The 21,355-nt window shown below is 55.2% G+C and overlaps 8 protein-coding genes across 10 annotated transcripts; 4 read left to right on the top strand and 4 right to left on the bottom strand.

The window, feature by feature from the left end:
• Positions 1 to 688: 688 nt before the first annotated feature.
• LMH87_005945 (uncharacterized protein) lies at positions 689 to 1,141 on the bottom strand (the record flags this gene model as incomplete). The annotated part of the gene is made up of 1 exon (XM_056203756.1): positions 689 to 1,141. One exon carries the CDS (start codon positions 1,139 to 1,141, stop codon positions 689 to 691), a length of 453 nt encoding a protein of 150 aa, XP_056059181.1.
• An 844-nt stretch (positions 1,142 to 1,985) lies between these two features.
• On the bottom strand, positions 1,986 to 2,345 carry LMH87_005944 (uncharacterized protein; the record flags this gene model as incomplete). Its single annotated transcript, XM_056203755.1, has 1 exon — positions 1,986 to 2,345. One exon carries the CDS (start codon positions 2,343 to 2,345, stop codon positions 1,986 to 1,988), a length of 360 nt encoding a protein of 119 aa, XP_056059180.1.
• Positions 2,346 to 3,080: 735 nt separating this feature from the next.
• On the bottom strand, positions 3,081 to 4,166 carry LMH87_005943 (uncharacterized protein; the record flags this gene model as incomplete). Of its 2 annotated transcripts, XM_056203753.1 has the most annotated exons (2): positions 3,367 to 3,395; positions 3,533 to 4,166. In XM_056203753.1, 2 exons carry the CDS (start codon positions 4,164 to 4,166, stop codon positions 3,367 to 3,369), a joined length of 663 nt encoding a protein of 220 aa, XP_056059178.1. The 2 variants fall into 2 exon arrangements, with proteins under 2 accessions (XP_056059179.1, XP_056059178.1); XM_056203754.1 differs by having other exon boundaries at positions 3,081 to 4,166.
• A 1,834-nt stretch (positions 4,167 to 6,000) lies between these two features.
• Positions 6,001 to 7,435, top strand: LMH87_005942 (uncharacterized protein; the record flags this gene model as incomplete). 2 transcript variants are annotated; one of them, XM_056203751.1, is made up of 3 exons in its annotated part: positions 6,001 to 6,052; positions 6,109 to 7,100; positions 7,154 to 7,435. In XM_056203751.1, 3 exons carry the CDS (start codon positions 6,001 to 6,003, stop codon positions 7,433 to 7,435), a joined length of 1,326 nt encoding a protein of 441 aa, XP_056059176.1. The 2 variants fall into 2 exon arrangements, with proteins under 2 accessions (XP_056059176.1, XP_056059177.1); XM_056203752.1 differs by having other exon boundaries at positions 7,151 to 7,435.
• A 512-nt stretch (positions 7,436 to 7,947) lies between these two features.
• On the top strand, positions 7,948 to 8,703 carry LMH87_005941 (uncharacterized protein; the record flags this gene model as incomplete). Its single annotated transcript, XM_056203749.1, has 1 exon — positions 7,948 to 8,703. One exon carries the CDS (start codon positions 7,948 to 7,950, stop codon positions 8,701 to 8,703), a length of 756 nt encoding a protein of 251 aa, XP_056059175.1.
• An 858-nt stretch (positions 8,704 to 9,561) lies between these two features.
• Positions 9,562 to 11,414, top strand: LMH87_005940 (uncharacterized protein; the record flags this gene model as incomplete). The annotated part of the gene is made up of 2 exons (XM_056203748.1): positions 9,562 to 9,771; positions 9,843 to 11,414. The coding sequence occupies 2 exons, from the start codon at positions 9,562 to 9,564 to the stop codon at positions 11,412 to 11,414; spliced, it is 1,782 nt and encodes a 593-aa protein (XP_056059174.1).
• Positions 11,415 to 14,551: 3,137 nt separating this feature from the next.
• Positions 14,552 to 16,027, top strand: LMH87_005939 (uncharacterized protein; the record flags this gene model as incomplete). Its single annotated transcript, XM_056203747.1, has 1 exon — positions 14,552 to 16,027. One exon carries the CDS (start codon positions 14,552 to 14,554, stop codon positions 16,025 to 16,027), a length of 1,476 nt encoding a protein of 491 aa, XP_056059173.1.
• A 1,183-nt stretch (positions 16,028 to 17,210) lies between these two features.
• On the bottom strand, positions 17,211 to 19,082 carry LMH87_005938 (uncharacterized protein; the record flags this gene model as incomplete). Its single annotated transcript, XM_056203746.1, has 1 exon — positions 17,211 to 19,082. The coding sequence occupies one exon, from the start codon at positions 19,080 to 19,082 to the stop codon at positions 17,211 to 17,213; it is 1,872 nt and encodes a 623-aa protein (XP_056059172.1).
• Positions 19,083 to 21,355: the final 2,273 nt, after the last annotated feature.

The raw sequence follows: 21,355 nt of genomic DNA, 5'->3' as shown, positions 1-21,355 counted from the left end.
ACTCGATAGGAGATCCTTTCGGTGTCTGCGAGACTTCGACGCATTTCGGCTTTGACAGAGACAATGAACGGCTGTTCTGAAACCGCGCACAGGATGGGGTTGCGTCAAGGTAAGTTGGGAACTCTTTGCAGCTCAAATCCTTTAGGTTGTGTGGTGGCGTTGCTAAATCGTGGCGCTGAAGACGAATCTCTGATCCAGGCCGCGATTATAATAACGACACATAATCACATATCAATCTCAGATGTATACAGCTCATTATACAGAATATTCACAAGTTTGTTCTTCTAGCTTATGCTATTCACATGGTTTAGCCATGGAAGAACCTGCCTTACATGGTATGGGGAACTGCTCTCAACGAACATATAACATATCATGAGGCTGAATTGACAAAAGATTCGACCCATGTTCTACACGTGTACTTGACTGTTTTCACACTGGGTACGAAGCGAATAATCATGCCCGATCGCCAAAGACGAGGTCGCCTGAAACAGATGAGCCTACCTTGAATACGAAGATGAGAGATCACACGGCGCAAATTGCCAGTGATTGTCTTTTATTTTGTCAACACGGCAAGTCTTGAGAGCATTGATAGCTCATTTCAATTATAAAAAAACAAAGAAAACTGTTCAGCCCTGTGTGGTCATCTGTCCAAACTTCCTGCCCGGTAGACACTGTCCCAGTACATCATTTAGAAGCACCACCCAACCACGAACCCCAGTATCCCAGCCATCGAAACCCAGCGCCACGTCGCCACGCTGCCCGCCACGCTCGTCGTCGGCGATTCCCCGCCGCCGTTCACGCTCCCGTCGTGCTGGATGCGGAAGTCGTGCGTGAGCCCCGCGGGGTAGCACGTCGTGCCCTTGGCGCACGGCATCGTGACGCTCCAGCGGCCGGCGGCGCAGCGCTGCCAGGAGCTGGTCATGCAGTTCCACTGGCCCTCGTCGGAGCAGGCCGAGCCGACGGATTGTTGCCGTGATTGCAGGTGGCGAAGCAGCTGTTTTGGTGTCACGTCGAGGACGACGTTGCTTGTGGTGGTGGTGGTGGTGGTGGTGGTGGTGTCTTGTAAGCCGGCGGCGGCGAGAGAGAGTGCCACGAGGGCCATGAGCCAGACGAGGCAGGACAGCTGAATTTGTTTGAACATTTTGATTGCTTGGAATGCACTGAATACGATATTTGTGCTGCCGTTCTTTTGTTATTATGAGTTGTGCTGGTGCTGCCCACGGCCCACGATCCCGGCCTCCCTTATAAGAGGATTGACTGTGCTCTAGAACATTCGTGCATGGAGGAGGCCGCACAAGAAAGTATTCACTCAGACAAAAGGCACCAGTGCAACCGCGCAAAGGAACAAATAAGATAAAAGACCGTATTGAAAGAAGAGAAAGAACATGGCACAGAAAAAGCCTCTTGTGCTGCTGCGGTGGTACGAATGCATTATAGGGCTTTGTCTGTCGGTGAATTGGTGCCCAAGTTCCAGACCCTCCCTCCCCGCAACGCTTTCGAATACGGATACAGTGGGCGAGGCTTCCGATTGGGGCGGGCTTTACAAGCCTGGGCAGCGAAAGTCGGTGTATGAGGGGATTTTTAGGCCGAGGAAAGCACCAATTCCGGGCGGGAATGCATATAGAACCTCTTTGGGCTTGAACTGGAGTCTCTCGGTGGCGTGGTTGGGTGCCTGAGATTCAGGTACCCGATGCCACGGCATGGAGTGGCGCACACTGCAACAGTCACGTTGACGAAATGAAAAGCCCTGGTTGATTGATTTAGCAACAAGCAAGAAAAAGGCCATAAGATCGTAGAGTGGTATCTTCCATGGAAGAAAAAAAGCAACTTGATATCCAGTTCCTCTTTCGCTTTCCCCATCTCGCTTCTCCGTCTCCAGATCCGCAGCTCTCGTCACCGCTCATCTGTCCGTCGCTGAATCATCGTTGATCTCTCCTCTGCAACCCGCCCCCTAAAAAAAACAAGAGATTATTTCTTGACCATCTTCATGCCCCGCTCGCGGCCCTCTCGTCGTCGTCTTTCTTCTGAATGCCGCGCAGCTCCGCCTGGTAGGTCCGCTGGAGCTTCTTCTGCGCGCGCCGCCGGATGCAGTATATCGTCAGGCAGCCGAGCGCCACGCTCGCGGCGACGAACGCAATGAGTAGCCCCACGAGGAGCGTGTTGTGGACGGCGTCGACCTCGCTGACGATTCTCTGGAGCGGGATGTAGGTTGTCGACGAGGGAAGATCGGATTGGGTGTTTGCAGTGTGCGCTGGTGGTGGCTGTTGCGGAGCCGTGGTGGTGGGAGACGGAGACCCTGAGGAGGGTGTCCCGGTGAGTTCTTGGCCAATGAAACCCGTGAGCATGGTGAAAGTAGACGTCTTGATCAATCTCCGGAGAAGTTCTTTGTGTAGTTTGTGTTTAATGGCAACGAAGGTGTTGAAGGAATCAAGTCGCAGAGGTGCTGCCTTTGTGCATTTATTTAATCCCAACTCTGGTCGATTCATGGAGATGCAGAAGCCCGTCTTGCACGTCATCCCGTGCTACATTGTTCCACATTGCATTGTTCCTTTGAGGCCTCGGCGCGATGCAGCACACTAGCACAGAGAACAATGGCAAACCGGCCCGTTTGCTGCTGCTGCTTGTCACAGGTGGTGGCCAGCCCTGTGCCACCGCATTAGGCATTGTGTCACTTTATCCTGAGCAGAGCAAGGTGCACATTCGACCGTCTATTGTTCTTGTTTTAAATAAATAAAGTAAAATCAGATTATTAAGTACATTTGCCATCTAATATGCAAGGGAAGTGGATGTAGTAATGTCTGTACAGAGGGAAAAGAAAATGGTCTGAATACACAGCACACTGGGCAGTTGTACTCTCCAACTGCGCCAGTGTTGCCCCAAATAAACAAATAAAAATTCGTGACTTTTGTCAGACAAATGAAACAACCGGAAAATTAGACTCTTGTGTAAGATGCGTGTAAAATGCTGTTCTTCTCGTCTTCATTCAGATTCGTGCGACCTCTCAGGCCATCAGTTTGATGCATGTCGTGAGACGTTCAAGCTTCGTTCTGCGTAATCGTAAATCCCGTTTCAGATCGTTTTCAAAAACGTCGGGCGGTGGCGTTGGTGGAGGGGTAGGGAGGGTGCCACTGGCCGTTGTCAAAAGTGTGAGTCCACTGGCCGTCGTCGACAGTTTTCGTTGAAGACGAGGACGAAGAAGGCACGCTGGTTGTCGACGGTGTCTTGTTCGGGACAGCTGTAGTAGACTGCGCAGCAGACTGTGAGCCAGAGGCCGAGCTAGGCTGCACAGTAGACGGTGTAGGAGTCGTCGTGGGAGTGGCTTGCGTTGCGGTCGGCTTGGAAGAGGAAGCCGAAGCCTGCGTGGTGCTAATCTTGGTGAAAGACTTCGAGGTCGTCTGAGCTGAGGTCGATTCTGTGGAAGCAGGCTTCTCAGTGGTGGTCGTAGGTTTGGAGGTAGCAGGCGTCGTTGTATCGCCTTCAATAACGGTCACAGTCTTGGAAACAGTAGTAGTTTCGGGAGCTGTCGACGAACTGTTGGCGCTGACGGTGGTAACGGTGACCAATGTCGTGGGCGCAGCCGAGACGACTACAGTAGTAGGCTCGACGACGGTGGTCGACTCGAGGACCGTTGTAGCTTCAACAACTGTGGTAGGAACCGTCACGGTCTCTGTTCCACCCACAATACTTGTGACAACCGAAGGTACCGTCACTGTCTCGGTGTTGTTCACAACGCTGGTAACAAATGTAGGCACAACCACAGTCTTGGGGTCAGCCGTAACTGTCTGCGGATCCGCCGTCACTGTAACGTATTTGGTGACTGCATCGTGCGTCTGTGTCTGCGTAACAGTCTCGGTAACTGTCACCGTTGCAGCGCCTTGCGAAGAAGAGGGAGAGCCACCACCGCTGCCGGTAGACGAAGGACTGCTTCCCCCACCGCCGGTGCTGCTGGGTTTATTTCCGCCCGTGTTTTCCGCAGTCTGCGTGGCAGGGCCGGGCTCGAGAGGAACGACCGAGTACGACGGAGCTTTTTGGTTGACATTGACGGCGGCGGCGAGGGCAGCGTCGGCAGCGTCTCGAGCCGAGTTGTAGATGCGTATACGAGGAAACGCAGTCGTGCTGGCAATGCAGCTAGAAAGGCCGACGAGAACCGCAGCAGAGGTGCGCATCGTGAGAGAGAAAGTCGAAAGAGGAAGAGAAGAGGGGGAGGGCGGAGGGTGGAGGGCAGCTCGATGCCGCTGAAGCTGTAGTTGAAAGCAAGCCAGATGTATATACAGCGACAGCAGACAAACGAGGCTTATATCGAGTGGTCAAGAGAAAAAGCCTTTAGGTAACGTCGAGAAGAAAATCGATCGTGATATGTGAAGAAAGATCAGCGAGGGGAACAAGGATAATCGGCAATGCAGAAAAGGAAGAGAAATGCCATGTGTCGCACATGCATGGGCGTGAGGTCCTTTTTCCTCGACAAACGGGCGCCATGATGGGGGCTGGCAGCGCACGCGCGGGCCGGCGATGGAAGTTTCGCGTGAAGCCCGGTGGCTGGTAAAGTCAAAATAATTGGTGGCTGGCGATGGTGTTTCGCTGCAAGAGGCAAGTCTACAGCGGGCGACAGTGGGGCGAGTTATAGAGGGAGCGCTAGCGTTGCTAAAGCTCCAGGGGACTCAGAGGCCGGAAGTGGGGCTCTTTGGCGCTATGTTTATATTCTATAGCAGGTCGTCGCTTTGTTGGAGGCACTTTGGCTTAGCGCAGGGAGCGTTACCTGGTTTTCCTGCTGCAGTGGACGACGCGACTCCCCTCGCCCCAGCCACCTAATAATCTCTGTCCATGCCGCCACCAGCTGAGGCTTGCATGCTGAATGCACGACATCTCCGGCCGCATTGATGACTACCTAGTCAACTAGTATCATCGTCCGATCATGATTACACTTTTGCATTGTGTGCATTGTCCTCTGCTGCGCGTTCTCTGCTACAGCCCCCATTCTTCCTTTATCAATTCCGGGAACAACAGTCCGGCAGCGATCGGACCGTGTCGTGTAAGTGGCGGGCAAGGGCGGCAGCAGGCTTGCCACTCTCCAACGGTTCTTGTGGCGGTGCTGGAGGCGCCGCGTCAGGTGGCTCGGTCGGCGTCCCCGCCATCGCTATTCCTAGACAAAGACGTTGCCCTTGGCCGAGGGCAACCAAGACAGTCTTATTTGCGACGTCGCATTGATCGGATCATGGTTGTAGAGGCAGATGTAAATTTTGCCGGACAGAAAATAAACTGTTGTGCTTGGAGCCTGCCGTACCGCCGAGGCTGCCAAGTTGCTTGCCCTACTTGTCTCCAGCGCTCGGGCACACGACTTGGTGGGCTGCCTTACCGTCACCACCCATGCATGGCTGACTTTGTATATCAAAGCCTCCCTCAAAAATAGAAGCGAGGTTCAGAAATTGAAGTCCTGTACTCCGTCGAGAGTATATACCCTCTTTGTGTCTGCGACGGCTTCTTCCCCTCCACGACTTGCCCAGGCCAGGCTCGCTGCTCGTGCACCGGCTGAAAGCCAAGGCTGTCCTTGGTGGGGTGGCGCCCTCGACAGCTCCGCCAAGGCATATCTTCAATGCAGAAACCGACCAGAAATCAGCCCAGCCAAGTTGGCTAGAGACTCTCTTGCCCCAGAATACTATCCCCAGCCTGGTGCCAGTCGCTAGTGGCAGTGCCAGTCTCCGATACCATAGGCTGCCGCAATTGCACCCTCGACTGACAGAGTAGGCTGCCGAGTCGCAGCACCTGGAGGGGCAAAACCTATGTAAGCTTAAGGCTGGCACCCATCGTCATCGTCGTCATCGCCCACGTCGCCATAATTTCTGCTTGGCTTTTCTTTTCACAATATTTCCTGCAAACAAGACAGTATTCCTGAGAGAAAAAGCACTCCTACATCTTTCTGGCATTCTTGCGCGCCGTCGACAGCAAATACTTTACGACCGCAACTTCTACCCCTCACTTCTCACGTTAACCTTTCCACCACAAATGTCGTACCAAGGTTACGGCGCCCCTGGCTACGGTGGCCCGGGCTACGGCCGTGAGTCGCGACCGGATCCTGGCATTCATGAATGAACTGACATCGCGCGCTTGCAGAACCACCTCCTCAGGGCTACGGACAGCAGTACCCCCCGCCTCACGGCCAGCCTCCTCCGCCGCACGGCGGCTACCCTCCGCAACACGGCCAGTATCCGCCCCAGCACCAGCAATATCCTCCCCAGCACGGCGGCTACAATCAACCACCGCCCGGCCAATATCCCCCTCCTCACCAGCCGGGCTACGGGCAGCCTCCCCCTCCTCAGCACTATGGCCAGCCGCCTCCTGGCCCGCACGGCGGCCACCCAGCGCCGGCGTACGGTGCGCCTCCACCAGGCCAATATGGCGCGCCTCCCGCAGGGCCTCCGACGCCAGCCTCGCTCGGCTACGGGCCTCCTCAGCACATCAATTGGGATGCTTCGGGCGACGCGCAGGCCCTCCGCAATGCCATGAAGGGCTTCGGTACCGACGAAAAGGCCCTGATCCACGTCCTCTCCAACAAGGATCCTCTGCAGGCCGATGCCATCCGCGAAGCATTTTCCCGAAACCTGCGACGCAACCTGATTGACGACATCAAGTCGGAAACGAGCGGATACTTTGAGCGCGGCCTGGTGCAGCTGGCCCGCGGTCCTCTCCTCGCCGACGTGTACGAGCTGTTTGACTCCATGTCAGGCCCCGGCACCAAGGAGCTCGTGCTCAACGATGTCCTCCTGTCGCGCTCCAATGCCGATCTGAATGCCATCAAGCAGGCATACTACAAGACCTTTCACCGCCGCCTCGAGGACACGGTCAAGGGCGATCTCAGCATGAAGACGGAGCGCCACTTCATGATGGTCCTGGCGGCCAACCGTGCCGAGGACTCGGCGCCGGTTATCCCTCAGCAGGTTGACGCCGACGTCATGGAGTTGTACAAGGCCACCGAGGGCAAGACGGGCACCGATGAGATTCTCGTCTGCAGCATCTTTACTAGCAGAAACGACAACCAGCTGCGCGCCATTGCCCACGCCTACAAGCAGCGTTTCAACAAGGATCTCGAATCCGTCGTGAAATCGGTATGTCAGAGATGCACCACTGTTCCTCGCGACTCTACTGACACCTCCAGCAGGAATTTTCCGGACACATGAAAGACGCTCTCCTCTTCCAGCTCCGCCACGCCGTCGACAAATACATGCATGCCGCCCAGCTCTTCGAGGACGCCATGGCGGGCATGGGCACCAAGGATCAGCTGCTTGTCGCTCGCGTCGTCCGATACCACTGGGACCGCAACGTGCTGGCCAATATCAAAGGTGCCTATCAACAGCGCTTCCGCCGTAGCCTGGTCAGTCGCATCAAGAGCGAGACATCGGGCGATTACGGCCGTCTCATGGTTGCTTGCATCGGCGAGTAAGCATCTTCTTCGCACCTCTAAAGAAACGAAAATTACCAGTCATTTTTATGATTCATGTTACTTGTATTGTTATCGGGTGTCTGGATTAGTGTTTTACTAGCACGTTGGGATCTGTACACTGGCCAAACTGACGGCCGATCCATTCGAATATCAGATATGCATTCACTGCGCGACCAATGCGCAATCGAATATCACACCAGTATAAGCAGTATGCCTTGCCATGCTCTAAAATGAGATTTGAGATACCTACTCAGTTTAGCCGATTGAATTGACAAACGTGACAAAGGGCTTCGAGGCTGAGGAAGGTGCTGAGCATCATGCGATTGTGCAGCTCGCGCCTGCATTCACCCAGAGATGAGTAGCATACGACAACATTTTGGTTCCTACACAAACCCCTTCCTACCGAATTCACCATTTTACACAGTCTTTTTTTGTTTTTGTTTTTTAGCTGTGGTTGTTAAAACAGGCAAATGACGCCCAACGCCGACTGTCTTTGCAGCAATCCCTCCAACATGACTATGGCGCAGGAACCCAGTCCGCAAGCCACCTGCACATCGGACGACTGCTTCGATACACCCTCTCCGTGTAGACGAGTCAATTCTAATGAGAACTTTCCGTGGTCCGAAGAAGACACGTACTATACCAAACTTTTCAGAGCTTGGGACAATCTTCCCATCCACGATGCGTCTACGGAAACCGGACTGCTGATGGAGCTAGACCACATCATCTCGCTTTTTGACAACTACATTGGACACAACGATCTTGGATTTCGTGCCTGGGTCAGACGCCACCAGCTCGCCATGGAAATTGGGCTGGTCGAGACGCCGACCTGGCCAAAGCTATACATCCTGAAAGGCGGGAAGATGAAATGGCAAGACAAGGTATGGGTCAGTCGCTACAGCTTCTTGGTGCAGCAGCGCGACATTATCGCCAAGAGCAGACTGCAGCACATGAAAGGCTGCAAGTTGGAGGACAAGAAGCGGTTCTTTGGGCTCTCATGGGCCTATCCGCGACAGACTGTCAGGACTATACAGTCCAAGGCCCCGGCGCGGCTGCGAAACCGCTGGCACGAGCCGCTCGATTATTGCCTCGCAAGAATGGCGTACGAATCATACGGAAGACTGGACCTTTATTCACTGCACGCCGAGTTTTGGGGAACCGACGCGTCTGTTAACGCGCCTGCGGAGATGAACGACTGCAAGATTAAATGTGAAGCAATGGAAGAGCTGGAGACGAAGCACATCGAATGCATTGGAAGCGGAGTGTGAAACAAGTCTGCTGGCTGGTGCGGTAAAGGGCCAAATATTGTTGCTTTTCATGTGCTTTGCATGACTTTCCTACACGTCCATTAAGATGTCGGCACTAGCTTTGGCTAGAAATAGCGGGTGAATGACTAGCATCACGTTATTAAGGCTTCAATTAGCTGTACAAGAATCCGCATAAATTAGCATCAAATAGACATCCTTATTAGAAAAGCCCCACAAAAGTTATAAAGTTTTCCGCGCTATGACTAATAAACTTGAGCTAGCCTGTGTATGCCTAATTAACCAGGCAGAAATAGCTTAATGAAGATGTGATTGGCTAGTGCTACAACATGCTGGCATCGCGGATAACGCCTGCCTTGGCGACTCAGCGCGACGTGGATCACCAACTGCTTGGTCGGGCTGTGAAATTTTGAGAAAAGGGCGTCGCCATCACTTTGCGACCATCAGTCTTGCGCGCTCACACATTTTCGCTCGGGATCATCTCCGCATGCCAGAATAGCACTCGTAAACGAGAGCACGTGCTCGTGCATCGCAGCATTCAAACTTGACCGCACAATCACACCACATATTGCACGGGAGCAAACAGATCTCTTCATTCACTGCTGCCGGCTCCACAAGTTGACTATTCCATCTCCTTTGCCCATTTATAAATGCGAAGGAAACGGGAATCTTCCCAACTCGAGTACTCTGTGGAATAACACTTCCACCCCTGAAGCTTCTCCCGCGTTGGTCGCAATAGTCTTTCATTGCATGCAACATTTACTCAAAAGCAAACAAAAGAGCTTTTTTCCAATTTTTGACGAGTATCGAATAATTTAGACTGCCAAGTCACGTCGCACAGCCGCAGCGGCAAAGGCGACCATGGCGCAACCAAATCCGCCGACGCCCGTGCCGTCGACCTTCAGCTTTCCCTCGCCAGGGGCAGAACCGACACACCGGCAAGCCTTCACTGATGCGGTCGCTCATGCCAAGAAGATGATGTCGAGCTACGATGCTGCGGTACTGCGTCAAGCCGTCCGCGAGCTGTGGGAGTTGACGCTTGTCGGATCTGAATACCACAGCTCCTTTCTTGTGAGTTCTTAGATGCATCGCGCCGGTCATGTACTTGGGATGGAATATACTGACAGATGAAATAATATTAGTGCAGCACCATGTTTCACAGAGCCCCTCCAGCGACCTTGAGCCGCACAGTAGAGCAGCATGGTGCCCGGCTCGTCAAGCACTCGGCGAGCCAGATCGCCAAACACCTGAAAATGGCGGAACTTGACATGATCGCGCCGCTTCTGCTTCCCAAACTCAGCCCGGCTTTTTTGGACAAGGCGCTTGCGCTGCGCCTGGAGTCTATCCAGGGACAGCAGCTCGTCAACGCCCTTGGGCGGGCAGAGCGCTTGGGCTACGACGTGCGCGATGTGGTGACCGGGAATGCGTCTGGCCCGCCGCGGCAAGAGAAGGTGATTCCCACGGCGAATCCAATCCCAGTGCCGTCAACGTCTATGCTGCCACGAGCGTCACAGGCGCCGCAACAGCCAGGACCAGGCTCACCATCGGTAGACCTTCCGTCTGACCAAGACATTATGAGGCTCGGCATTGCCTTCTGCGAGTGCTGCAACCGTCCCTGTGGAGGGCTTAAGGCTCTGCTAACGCACCGACGAAGTGGTCTTTGCGGAACGTTACCAGTGCCTCTTGAAAAACTCAACAAAGAATTCTGCTTGTTTTGCGGACAGCAGTTTACTACGGTTGGTGGAATGACATATCACAGCCGCAACCACGTCTGCGGCCGTTACGCAGAAGAACATGCCGATGCGTTGTGGAAACTGTTCACGGATGCCGATCAGTTGTGGAAATACAGACAGGCGACCGGGGAGGGATCGTCTCAAGCCTATACTTCCAGCAGAGGAGTTTGGAATAGCCAGAATTCGACGGCAGCCACAGCCGCAGCCGCATCAAGGAAGACCCCGGCCGCGAGGCCGTCCTCGCCGCAACAATTGCCAAGCTCAAAGGACCCGTATGGTCACCTCAGTCCCAACTCACGGCAAGCATTCGATACAGCAATGTCAATAGTCGAGCACAAATTTGCAGAGGAGATGAAGAAAGCAATGAAGCTCCCGGCAGACGCGCAGAGGGCTGAGATAGCCCGCGTGAAGAATCTCTTCAATAACAAGCAGAGCATGACGCGCAAAAAGTTTGGCATCAGACTACGTGAGCGGCGGTCGAGAGCCGAGATAGAGGATGAGCGCACGCGCATGCTCAGCAGCCGTTCGGGCACACCAGCATCGACAGGAAAGCGGGCTTTCTCGGAAGTCGAGGGCACTCCCTACTCAACAGGAAACCGGGCTACGTCGGAGGTTAGGGGAACTTCGATGTCGACTGGAGAGCACGACAGCACGAGCAGACAGGGATCGCCAAAACGCATACTTCTGAGTGAGATGGGTAATGGTGCGCCGGGATCGCCTCGAATTGCCGATCTGACAGACCCGACCTCGACGTCTGCGACACCGCCGGAGGTATCTCAGCCAAGCGCGCCGGGGACGGCTGGTGCAACGCCGCGGCCCATGCCCATGTCGATTGCCGGATCCTACACGGCACCAGTCCAGGCGGCGAGCAGCGCGAAAGACACGGAACCAATTGAGATTGACGACGACGATGCCGACGGCAACCAGTCAGGCACGGAAATGGATGTGGATGAGCAGGCGGATAACAAGGACTCGGCCTGAGCACAATGACCAGAGAGATGTATAGCTATCGATGCGGATGATTGGTTTGCAAAGGATTTGCGATGGAGCCCAGGACGAAAAACGAGGTTGCCATGTGCGTGGTGTTGCGTGATGCAACTCTGACTACATGACGCATTGGCCATGGAGCGCTGGATTGATCGAACATTTGCGTCTTGAAATTCTACGATACCTTTATTGCCTACAAGGGAGTTGGGAGCTATATTTAGCCCACCAGAAGGGATACAGAACATGGGCGTCGTTTAGTTTTGTTTCTCGAGGCAGTCGTGAAGCCGTTTTCTGTGGTTGCAACGGCCTCGGGCTTGGGACAGCTGATACGACGAAAATTTGGGAGAAATCATGACACTGGGGTACTTTTTTCTTGTTTTGTATTTATTTATTTGTTTTTTAGCTTACATCATGGCTTTTGGATGGCGCAAAACTGGGCGTTTGACAGCAACGCGCAAAATGCTGATAAGCTTTGATTATCATTTGGGGAAAATGGGGTTATTTGGGAAGTAACACTTATCGCTAGCACGGAACAGATGATTTATAATTTGTAAAATAATCAAAATAAAGGACAATGAACAGTGCACTGTAGAAAATGGCGGCGTCCATCCCATGTCGTTGGTGGGTGCGGTCCTACATCTCAGACATTGACGATGAGGGCCGGTACTACGGCATGGTCACAGGGCGCAGAAATGCGAGACATACGAAGGGAGAAGGGGGAGCGGAGGAAGATGAAGAAATGCAAGTTACGCCACCAGCAACTTTTCGATGAGATGAAGGGGAGGCGCGGGCTTAGTCGCAGGCTAGAATTGGATCTTCTTCGTCAGGCGGACGGATGTGAAACACGTTAGTGGCTGTGAACGGTCAGGGATTAGGAAGTTGGTGATGCTGGCGATCTGCATAGGGTGGGAGGTGGCTGATGGCGCTGACAAGTTGAGAAACGGTGAGGGAAAGAAGTCAAGAAGCTAAACACTCTATAAGCTGAAGGATTTTGATTTTCTACGTTTTTCTCTTTTCTAGCCCAGCGCGAGAGCTCACGGGGGGTGTGACAATGGTGGTGGTGGTTACGGTGGTGGTGGTGGTGTTGGCTATGCTGCATGTTGTGCGTTTTGTGTCGTGGCGCACTGACCGCTCGGAAACGATGGCTGGTCAAGAAATTTAAACATGCTTGCTGTCAGATATGTGCGGCATTGTTCTAGTTTGCAAGTTCTTTGCGTGTGGTTCTCTTGCTCGTCGGCGCTAGGTTCGCGCCGTGTAAGTGTGCTTGCTTGGCGACTTGGCCACCAAGCGACACACCGCTTGCCGAAGGACTCCATTTCAAGGCTTTAGCATTCAAGATTGACTCTATGCACGGCAAAAGTAACGATGGGTTTTCCAGGCATGTCCGCCGGAAAAGAAAAAAACGATCCACGCATTTTAGCATCAAGCACACACACACCCACGCGCAGAATGCCACCAGCCGGCATCTTGGGACCGTCGGCTACTGCTCCTCGCTTTGTGTATCAGGCTAATGCCCAAGCTCTCTCGAGTAAATTTTTGTTTTTGGAAAGGTTGCGCGATTTCCCCCGCATAATGCAATCTCGGTGCTATTTTCAGCACGGCGAGCAGCAGTGTCGAGCGTGCAGAAAGGGAATCGCGCTAGCTCATGGTGATGAAACAGGGCAAACTCCTGGCTCATTAACCCAGAATGGGAGCCTGTCGCACCCTGTAGCCAGACTTGCTGCCGCGATTCTCTGACGTGCATGCCAGCATGTTCCCTGTATGTACAATCTAGTAAAACAGGGACGCAGCTAGAGATTGAGCTGGGGTTTCTGGTGGAAATTTGGTACTCGGACGGGTTTAGTTGTTGTCGGCAGTCACAAGGTGATGTAGCAAGTCTCAAGCGAGACGAGCATGACTGTGTATTATCTAACAGATGAGCTATCAAATGCACCATTTCTTGATGATGCATCTAATTTGAACTGCGCTGGAACCTTGACAATTGGCAGTGTCATGAGTGGCCGCCCCGGCTCGCCATGAAACCCGGACGGCGGTGGGTTCGCCGTCCCGCACTGTTGACCACTTCAACAACCCCGGAACCCTACTGGCCCCTCCGAACGGCGGCCCGTGGCGAGAGCGATACAGGTTTCGGCATGTCGCAGCCTTGATGGGGAACGGTCTGTTCCTCCAGTGACCATAAGCCGGTCCAATTATCCAAGAATAACGCCAGGAAGCGTGGCAGAACCCACATGCATGCTGCGCCCAGACTGTCATGATCGCCCGCTTTATTGGTGTCTACGTATAGAGGCAAAGAGGCCCGCCGCAAAGAATCAGGTTGGAAGCCGGTGGCTGGCTTGCATGCACGAGTACTACTGTAAAACATGTATCTTCTTCTATTACCCGAAAAGGATGAATGGCGCCCGCGCATATGCAAGGCTCGCTCGCATCACACGGGTGGTCCATGTGTCATCATCACCCAGCCTTGTCCACACTGCAGCCTTCTTCGACAAGTTCCCCCCCCCCGTTCTTGTAGACAAGCTAGTCTTGACGGCATGATACATCTCAAGAACTACAGTGAAGAAATCATGAACTAGCCGTGTTAAAAAGCCAGCGGTTGATCCCTGCGCTGCGTCGATGGCGCGGCATGAAGAGCAGTCGGCCATGCCCCGTCCCTTTTTTTCAATGCGTCGATCGCAATGGACCCGCGTGCCCGACAATGCAAGAAAGAGGCTCTCTAGCATGGGTACCCTGGCTTTTGTTTTTGAAAATCTTCTGTGCGCTTTCTCATGTTTAGTAGTGCCTCTTATTATGACCTCCAGATAATCCTATGGCGATCCTCTTGGTGATCCGGCACTTTTCTCTCTATTCTTATTTTCTCATCATTGCGTGCGGCAATGTCCTCGACTGCAAATTAAGAAAGCAGCCACACGACCACCGTTGTACAAGCCCATTGTATTCATCCGGAGTTGGGTAGTCATTTTCTTCCCACCACCACTAGCCAAAGTAGTTGCCGATTTCCGGTTGCTGCCCATCTTTCCCGGGGCTGTTTCACCCGCGCAGCATTGACAACATACCGGCCAACTTTCTTCAACATATATCAACGCCTTTTGTTTCCCGCAAATTTCTTCTGGGTTGGTCAGACGAGAAGAAGCATGAGCATGCAGGCGAAAACAGAAGAATCTCAGAAAGCGGGCTTTGTTCCGGGAAAGAAGCCGGCCGCGGTGGGTGTCACCCGAAGCCGCACCACCGGCGGCCGTGGCCATCAGCACTCCAACTCGACGCCGCCGCTCACCACCACAACCGCAAAGCTCGGCCGCACGGCCAGCTCGGCTGCTTCATTCGGCAGAAGCGCAGCTGCAACGTCGTCGTCGCACGCGCGCAGCCAGAGCACCTCGGCCGTGAGCGAGATGACGACGGTGCTCGTCGGGCGCAAGCGCCAGGCCTTTGTCGTCAACCGCCGGCTTCTCTGCGCCGCGAGCCCGTTCTTCCGCGACCAGCTGCAGCAAAAGACGCACTCGTCGCCCATGGCCGGCTCCTCTCGGCACTCCCTGTCGTCCTCGTCCTCCTCGGGCGACGGCTTCCACACGTACCGCCCCATCACGCTGTGGCTGCCGGGCGAGTCCACCACCATGTTTGGCCTCTTTGTCGAGTGGCTGCACTCGCCCTCGTCGTTTCGCTCGTTCCTCGACGACACGGCCGTCCTCGCCCACGGCGACGGCGGCGAGGCCACGCAGCTGCTGCACTGGGCGCTCGTCCGCCTGCACCTCTTTGCGGCGCACCTGGGCCTGCTCGCACTGCAGGACCTGGCCATGGACGCCATCCAGGACCTGTACCTGCGCTGCGACTGGGACATTGCCCCCAGCGTCATTGCCTACCTGTACACGCGGTGCGAGGCGCGCCATGCCGTGCGCCTGCGCCGCTGGGCCGTCGCCATGGCGGCCTTTTCCCTGACCGTCGCCTGGCACCTGAACCACGGGCAGCACGGGGCCACAGCAACAACATCAACCGCAGCAGGACCACCAACGACGGGCAGGAGGCTCCATCAGCGCACCGCGTCCGCATCGTCCTCGTCGGCATCGGCCGTGTGCGATCCCGCGCGCCTGCACAGCATGCTGGACGCGCTGCCCGAGTTCAGGGCCGACTACGCCACGCACGTGCGCAGCATGCGCGGCGCGGGCCTCGACATGCGTTTCAAGAACCCGCAGCTGCGCATCCCCGCCAACGCCCTGCGCAACGACAAGCGCGTGTTTGGCTTCCGCGAGTGCTCGTTCCACTCGCACCGCGCGGCGGTCGGCCAGGACCCGTGCCCGCACGCGTCGAGCGGGCTGCGCGCCGCCGAGACGGGGTCGATGCTGGACCTCGCGCCGCCGGAGGAGGACGACGAGGACGACGACGAGAGCGACGACGACACGAGGCAGTGGGAGAGGGAGTGGGCGGACGAGTACAGGGCGCTGGAGGCGGCGGCCGAGTATACGTACGTGCCGACGACGAGCTTGAGGCCGCCGCCGCCGCCACCACCACCACCGACGAGTGCGCTGTCGCGGACGGTGAGCGGTGGTGGTGGGAGTACAAGGCCGCTCGTGTCCAGGTTTGGGCATGACCGTGCTCGTAGTGTGAGTCGCGGATGATGACCGGGGTCGAGTGGCATCAATTGGGCGAATCCGTCATGAGCGAAATGGGCTACTCTTTTTCAAGACATGGTTGTCGATGGTTTTGACGTTGTGTCTACTGGAGCCGCCATGGTAGAAAGGAGAGGACAGCAGCAGACCGATTGCACCCTGCTGCGTATCAGGCAACCAGATTTCCCATCCGCAGAGGGAGGGCGTTTTCTTTTCATCATAGCAGCTGTAATATTTAAACCTGTTTATATTCTCATGCCTGTGTTGCGAGCAACTCTCAGCAGCGTGCCTTGTAGTCCAATTCTTTTTGGCTTGCCGCCAAGCGGTTTGGGTTTCGAGATTGTCACCAATGCACAACAGGCTCTCATTAGCAGAGCCTTATTCCCGGCCCCGTATACATATGATATCGCTTTCGAAGGAATGCCGAGTATTAGAAAATAATCACATGATAGATGAATGACGAAGCTCCAGAGGTTAAATGTATAAAGCGTTTTCATAATATGTGTCCCGGTATTGTACCAAGACATTGTTAAATAAGATAAAAAAAAATAAAAGAATAAGAAAAAGAACAAAAGAACTCATAAACATCATAATCCTCATCAAGCAATCTTTTTTTTGCCGGTCTTTGTCCTTTGTCTTCGCCTCCAATCCCAATATATAATAAAAAGAAAAAGAAAACCCTTATAGAAAAGCATCTACCCCAAAACCGCCGTGCAGCAAGTAGTTGATATAAGCTGCTTGAGGAGTGGCCGGGGTAGATTGCTGTACATTAGGCAGAAAGAAAAGATTCAAAAATAAATAAAATCAGCGATCAAATCAAACAGCCAATCGCTCTTGTATAGAAAAAACAAATCGTCGTCATTAAAGTCATAAACATCGTCAAAGTGGGCCTTCACTTCCCATAGCCATCGAAATCTTTCGATGATTCGAAAAAGTAAACAAGGCAAGCCGAAACGGACAGAGTCGTTCTTCTTTAGTAAATAGAACAGGGACTGGTGTATTCACCGAGTCCTATTTTGTCGAGGTGATGGGGAGGTCGATGCCAGTCAAGATACGGTGCAGATTGGTCGTTTTCTGCAGGTCTATATGCCCACCGTGTGCGTCAAATCATCATGTGTTATATGGATAGATCTGAAGTAAACGCCGTGTGTGTGTGGTGTGTGTGTAAATGTCGGCAGTAGCGTGTCATATCTCACTGCGGCGACTGGGAGCGGCGGGGCTCCTCTTCAGGGCGGTTGATTGACCGAAGACGCTCATCGACGTAGGCCAGGCGATCCGCCAGAGAGCTGTTGTTCTTGCTGCTCTCCGCAGCATTGCTCTCCTGGACCGTCGCGTAGGGCCGGCGCAGGGCGCTCATCTCAATGCGGCCTGGGCTCGAGAAGCGGTTCGGAAACGACTGGCTCGTGCTGGCCATGGCAAAGGGCGAGCCTAGACGCGCGGCCGGGTCATTGCGCAGCGTTGGCTGTACAGTCATCGGGCCGCTGAGGGCCGAGTACAGCGGACCAGAGGGTTGCGAAGCGGCGCTGTCAAAGAGCTGCTGAAGGTTGGCGCGAGGCACAAACAGGCCGTCGCGATCGCGCGACGCTGTGGAGCAAAACTCGGCAAAGGCATGCGAGCTGCCATCATGATTGTCAGACGGGTCCGTCCAAAAGTCGTTGCCCAGGCTGGGACGCTTGCGCCGGCGGGGTTCCAGCACCGCCTGACGCCGCTTCTGGGAGCTCGGCTTGCTCTGGACTAGCCTGGCTGGTGACCCTAGGCTGCGGTTCCGGGCTCCGGTCGTCTGGTTCTGGCGTACAGGCGCCTCGGAGAGGCCAAAAGGATCCCCAAGCGTGTTGGAGACGCTGGGACCACAGCTCTTGACGACAAAGGGGGAGCCTAGCGACGCGCGGTCTGCAAGTAGAGGTGCGGGTTCTGTGTCGAGAGAAGGCGGTGGAGCGGTAGAGTTGGCGTCGTATCGTAACGCACCCAGTCGCGCCAAAGGTCCATGCGGCTGCATAGACTCGCTTGTGCTCATGCTCAGAGACATGGCCATTTCGGACCCGGAAAAGACAGAGTGTTGCTGCTTCGGTGGCGCAGAGCGGCGATTCCAGTAGCGACTGGCGGTTCTGCCAAACGGTGTCGGGCTGTTGGCGTTGTAGCGATTGATGCGCGCGGCTGAGCCGGTGCTTGTCTTGCACAGTTCGCGCAGGTGGCCGCGGGTGGCAGCGCAGGTATGGGGCCACTGCGAGGCAGGCCGGAGAGATGCTGCCGTGGGCGTCGTATTGCGGCTTCTTGGAGGTTGCGTAGACGGCTTTGATCGTCGCCAGCTTCGCTTAGCTTCGCGAGCGACTCTGAGACAGACGCCGTGAGGGGGAATGCCACTCTTGCCGATCCGAAATGGGGTCACCTTGGGGTCTTGCAGATAGATCATGTAAGTTGCCCACAGGTGGTGGCTCATGGCTCGGGTCCAAGGGGCTTTCCTGGTTCTAATAGAGGCGGGACGGGGTTTGGTAGCGCGATGCGCATCCTCAGCAGAAAGAAAGCTGCCGAAACGGTCGGTCAACTCAGTCTCGGGGCTGACGCATTGGCTCAGCTCCTCTGAGGCTACCGAATATCTGCTAAAGAGAGAAGAGCTTGTCTGCGTCGATCGCGCAGTAGATGGGCGACTGGATTCGTAGTCTGGGCTGGATTCCAGGCTACCGAGGGTGCTGCCCAGGGACCAATCGGGGAACTGATGGGGCTCGAGAAGAGGCACCACGCCAGGCAAGGGGGTCTTGGGTGGCGAAAAGTTGCGCTTGGAAAAGGTTGGCCGCGCGGAATGGTAAAAGTCGATTTGTTCAATGTCGCCAGAGATGGAAGGGTAGGCAGAGTCGATCATGTCTTCGTCCAGCACACTAGGCTCTTCGATGCTCGGGATGGGGACATCAGCAGCGGCGACGGAGGCCAGGAATTGCTTGGTCGGAGCCGAGAGATTCGAGGCTGTTCGTTTCCGGAGGCGAAATCGCGGTCTGGCGGGCGACTGAGGAGGAGGAGGAAGAGCGGTAGCGGGCTCTGCGGCGGTCGAGGGCTCGGGGGTGCAGGGCATATTTGAGCGCAACGGCTGGGCCGCAGATGGGCGCAAGGGGCGATGCATGGCGGGGGTGCGAGGTGGGATGGTATGCAAGCGACGCAGGAGGCTTTCGGGGTCCTGCTGGTCAAGTATGGGGCAGGTGGGCTAGTTGTCGGGAAACGAGACCAGAAAAATAAGCAAGTCTGACGCAGGTGTCGCAGGAAAAAAGCAAGCCAGAAGAGCCGGACAATGGGTCGTGGAAGCGCGCAAAGAAGAAAGACGTTGTCTTGGAATGCGCACTTGTTCTCTACAGCACTGCGACGGCCGTTCTGGATCAGAGAGGGCCGAGCAACGGCGACTGAGTCGCGGCTGGAACGCTGTCGACAGACAGCGACAAGAATAGCGCAGCTGCGATGAGCCTAAGCAACGGAGCCAGGCCTGGCACACATGCGAAGATGTCTTTCAATCGTTGGAAATGTATGTCGCGATAACAGGCAAAGCAGATGTAGACTCGTGCTAAGCGCAATCGAAGGCGCTGCGCCCGTAATAGGGGGCGCAAGTCGTGGGAAGGCTCGCGAGAGACTGCGCGGTGAGGCCAAGGTGAGCGTTTGCGCTGACGGAACAGTTGCGACGCGCGCGTGGCGTGATGGAGCGAGAGTTCGGTCGGAGAGGAAGCGAAAATAAAATTGTCGTCGTCGCAAGTATCTCTTGATATGAGAATCGAGGCAAGGAGGCACTCCACAGCGTTGTCGGATTCGTGGTGACGGGTTGGGCGCAAAAGAAAGAAGGACTGGAATGGGGTGGTGAATCGGGAGGACGAGGGACGAGGAGGAGAGGATGGAGGAGGGATGGGTCGCAAGCGCAGGCGAGCGGGCATGGGCGAGGATACCTTGGTGCTTGCACTGCTTGGGCAGAAGGGGGCCAGATGGGTGGATGGCTGGATGGGGGGGGGGATTGGTCCTGTCTTGAAAAGTGACTTGTCTCTTGTGGAAAAGCGACTTGCTCAGTGACTTTGCGTGATCAGAAACAGGCTGCCAGTTGGTCTGTTGAGTTGGTGGGGCCGCTGCAGAAGCGCAGAGCCACGGGAAGTACCTCACCCGGCCACAGAGGTACCCCGTCTCATCCAGCCGGGGTATCTTGCCAGCGCAAGTAGGTACATTGCACCAGCGACAGGGGGCGCGCCAGGGGACGCTGCTCACAGTCTCCAGCGGGTCTTATCCACTGTAAATCCAGCCGGCAAGCCCACTGGCCACTCACTATCATCGCTGCAAGTCGCTGCACCCACCATGCCACCGCTGCCACCTGCCACCTTTTTGCTCCTCCAGCGCTATCATCCACTGGAGCTAGCAGGGGGAGGCTGGCAGAGCGCTCCACTTGGGCCAGAGAAGCGAAAGTCGGTCGAGGTTGGCTTTTTATTTTATTTTCTCACCAACGACGCAAATACTTTTTAGCACCTTGGTCGTCCGCGCCGGGTGCTCGCCACGACCACCGGCTTCCTCCTATCCATCCCCCGGCTTGACCAGCTGCCTAGCGACAAAACAAAATAAGGAACCGGTCGCATCCAGGGTCCTTTTCTCGCTAGCGCTGCGCGGCCCTGGGAGTAATCATGTAAATGCGGTGAACCGGGTCCTGCCTGGCCTGCAAGCCCTCTTCCCCTCTCCCCCCATGCTTGCCCCCAACGACCCCCAGAGGCCAGCATTGCACGTCCCAGTTGATTAACCGCCACGAACGATGAACAAGACATCCAATTCATCCATCCAGGGGCTGCCCCCAGCTCAACGTGCATGCTGCATTCGCTCCGGGGAGCTGCCGTACCAGTAGATGGACGGAGCGCCCCTCCAAGGTCCCTTTCTTTTCGCGGGGACCCTGAGAGCCCCGGCCAGAGATTCACCCAGAGACATTGTTTTTGTTGTACCGAGTACTTTTGTTTTGTTTCTCGGGACAATGTAGCACAGTTTGGTGCAGCAACGGACGGCCAGAGAGCAGTCGCGGACAGTCAGAATGACATGGCTGGACTAGCAACTACGACAGACAATCAATGTGTCGCAGGACCCTGATGTCTGCTACCAAGTGGTCTAAGCCTCATTGTCCAATTTTACCGCCAAATTACCAGGCCACCCTAATCTCGGTCGCATCGTCAATACGGCCATCTTTTATACAATAATGGCAAAAATCGATATCTCGTCCATGAACCCCATGGGATGCGCTCCCGTACCTCCCGCCCCATATCCCACCGTTCATGCCGCATGGCGGCCGGCCGGAACGTGCGCCACACCACCACCACACGCCAGACATCATCTGATGCCTCG

This window comes from Akanthomyces muscarius, chromosome 1 (assembly GCF_028009165.1).
Source record: "Akanthomyces muscarius strain Ve6 chromosome 1, whole genome shotgun sequence".
Classification (NCBI taxonomy): domain Eukaryota; kingdom Fungi; phylum Ascomycota; class Sordariomycetes; order Hypocreales; family Cordycipitaceae; genus Akanthomyces; species Akanthomyces muscarius.
The sequence above is the reverse complement of the archived record's forward strand: the minus strand, read 5'-3'. Positions and strand labels throughout refer to the sequence as shown.